This window comes from Poecilia reticulata, linkage group LG19 (assembly GCF_000633615.1).
Source record: "Poecilia reticulata strain Guanapo linkage group LG19, Guppy_female_1.0+MT, whole genome shotgun sequence".
Lineage (NCBI taxonomy): Eukaryota > Metazoa > Chordata > Actinopteri > Cyprinodontiformes > Poeciliidae > Poecilia > Poecilia reticulata.
In genome coordinates, this window is record NC_024349.1 from 4,844,467 (window position 1) to 4,846,779 (window position 2,313).

The 2,313-nt window shown below is 46.0% G+C and overlaps 1 protein-coding gene across 1 annotated transcript in view; it reads left to right on the forward strand.

Annotated features, from left to right (window-relative positions):
• The window catches only part of det1 (DET1 partner of COP1 E3 ubiquitin ligase), a 7,907-nt gene that overhangs the window by 4,545 nt on the left and 1,049 nt on the right, over nt 1-2,313 (forward strand). The window contains exons 7-8 of the mRNA XM_008436546.2: nt 170-360; nt 1,559-1,750. Of these exons, the coding sequence (XP_008434768.1) occupies nt 170-360; nt 1,559-1,750 (383 nt within the window). The remainder of the gene's footprint in view (nt 1-169; nt 361-1,558; nt 1,751-2,313) is intronic.

Here is a 2,313-nt window from a genome sequence, read left to right on the forward strand (position 1 = left end):
GGATGGATGGATGGATGGATGGATGGATGGATGGATGGATGGATGGATGGATGGATGGATGGATGGATGGATGGATGGATGGATGGATGGAACAGAAAGTCTTTCTTCTTATGTTTTTCTCTGAGCCTTTTGCGCTGTGTTAACCTTTGACCCCTGGTCTCCCTGCCAGCCGTCGTTCTTCGTGGTGTACAACATGGTGTCCACGGAGGTTCTGGCCGTGTTCGAGAACACGTCGGACCAGCTGCTGGAGCTGTTTGAGAACTTCTGTGACCTGTTCAGGAACGCCACGCTGCACAGCCAGGCCGTCCAGTTCCCCTGCTCCGCCTCCTCCAACAACTACGCCCGCCAGGTCCAGAGAAGGTACCACCCTGCCGCTGCTCTGCCGCCGTGGTCCGAACGGACGGGATGTTTCACAGACAGACGTTAGGACGAGGTAGAGACGCCCCGGGTTGGAGTCGAGCAGAAACGGGAAGGAGATCCAGGCCGTTAACCTGTTCAGCTAACCGGAGATCTGATTGAATTTCACCCATTCTGGTGACAAAACCCTTCATGGGAGAAAAAGCTTAGTTTGAGCTGAAAGGGACTTAAAGGGGCTGCACAGTGGCGCAGTTGGTAGAGCTGTTGCCTTGCAGCAAGAAGGTTCTGGGTTCGATTCCCGGCCCCGGTCTTTCTGCATGGAGTCTCCATGTTCTCCCTCTGCATGGTGGGTTTTCTCCAGGTACTCCGGTTTCCTCCCACAATCCAAAAACATGACTGTCAGGTTAATTGGCCTCTCCAAATTGTCCCTAGGTGTGAGTGTGTGTGTGCATGGTTGTGTGTCTCTGTGTTGCCCTGCGACAGACTGGCGACCTGTCCAGGGTGACCCCGCCTCTCGCCCGAAACGTTGGCTGGAGAGGCACCAGCAACCCTCCCGACCCCACTGAGGGACAAGGGTGCAAGAAGATGGATGGATGGATTTAAAAGGATTATCACAGCTTTTGCAATAAGTTGATATCTTTTTGGTGCATGCAAAACGAGTCGTTTCAAAAACTTACAGAATGTAACGTCACAAATGAGCAAGAAGTGCCCCGTTGCCTAGCAACCACAGCAAAGCCCAGCCCGTCGCCTAGCAATCCAAATGGAGCTCCAGTACCTTTGGTTAGTTGGTTTGGTCATCATACAATGGCTGCTGGAAAAGACAATAATTTTGTTGTTTATTTACCATCCAGATACCGCTTGCTGCATTCTTGTTGTTTTTGCAGGAGGCTCCACTGCTGCTTTTCAAAGATGTACAGTTGTGTAGTTCTGCATCCGTTTTCAGTGATTATCGTGTGTGAGTGTAAACTTTGGGTTGGGGGGACATGGCCAGCAGCAGCTTATTTGGATTTAAAGAGACAGAGTCCCTAAAACAGCTCAAAATATGCAGAAAAAAAATATATATATTTTTAATGAGCGTGTTTTGAATAGATCACAGACCTGTCCTAATCTGTTCAAGGAAGCATGATGGGTCACCTTTAGAGTGAAAAACAAAGCAGAAGAAAGCGAAACTGAAGTATTTTTCCCTGTTTTTCCTCCCGAGATTCAAAGACACCATAGTGAACGCCAAATACGGCGGCCACACGGAGGCGGTGCGGCGGCTGCTCGGTCAGCTGCCCATCAGCGCCCAGTCGTACAGCAGCAGCCCTTACCTCGACCTGTCGCTCTTCAGCTACGACGACAAGTGGGTGTCGGTGATGGAGAGGCCCAAGACCTGCGGAGACCACCCCATCAGGTAGCCACTCCAATCAGGGCGCGCACACCTCCGGATGGCGCAGCCCTGCAGTCAGGCTAACGGGGTTTACATAGAGACGACTTCAACTGAAACAGCTGCCAGGGTTTTATATGGCATTTAAACTCATCATGGAGGTTTGCTTTTACCTTTTGCTTCTTATCGTTTCCTCAGACGAAAGTGCAAAGATGCAGCTTTGCTCCTTTCAGATTAACAGCTTCTGCTGTTTGTTTCCACCACGTCTTTCATTCACCAACCGACTCTAATGTTTATTAATATATAAGTAAAAAACATAAATATAAATAAATAAAAAATAATAGACTGGAATGCATTTTTAATTAAACTAAATCTACGAAAATTATAAAACAATTTCTGTCTGTCTATATATATATATATATATATCTATATAAGCAAATGAAACAATAGATTAAAAACATTTAATAAAGAAACAGATTTAAATAGAAAACAATTAAATGTATCAGATTAAAAAGTAAAAAAATTATTGAAATGTTGTTTATATTTCAAATACTGTTTTCTGTAAAAATTAACTCAAATACTGTATATAT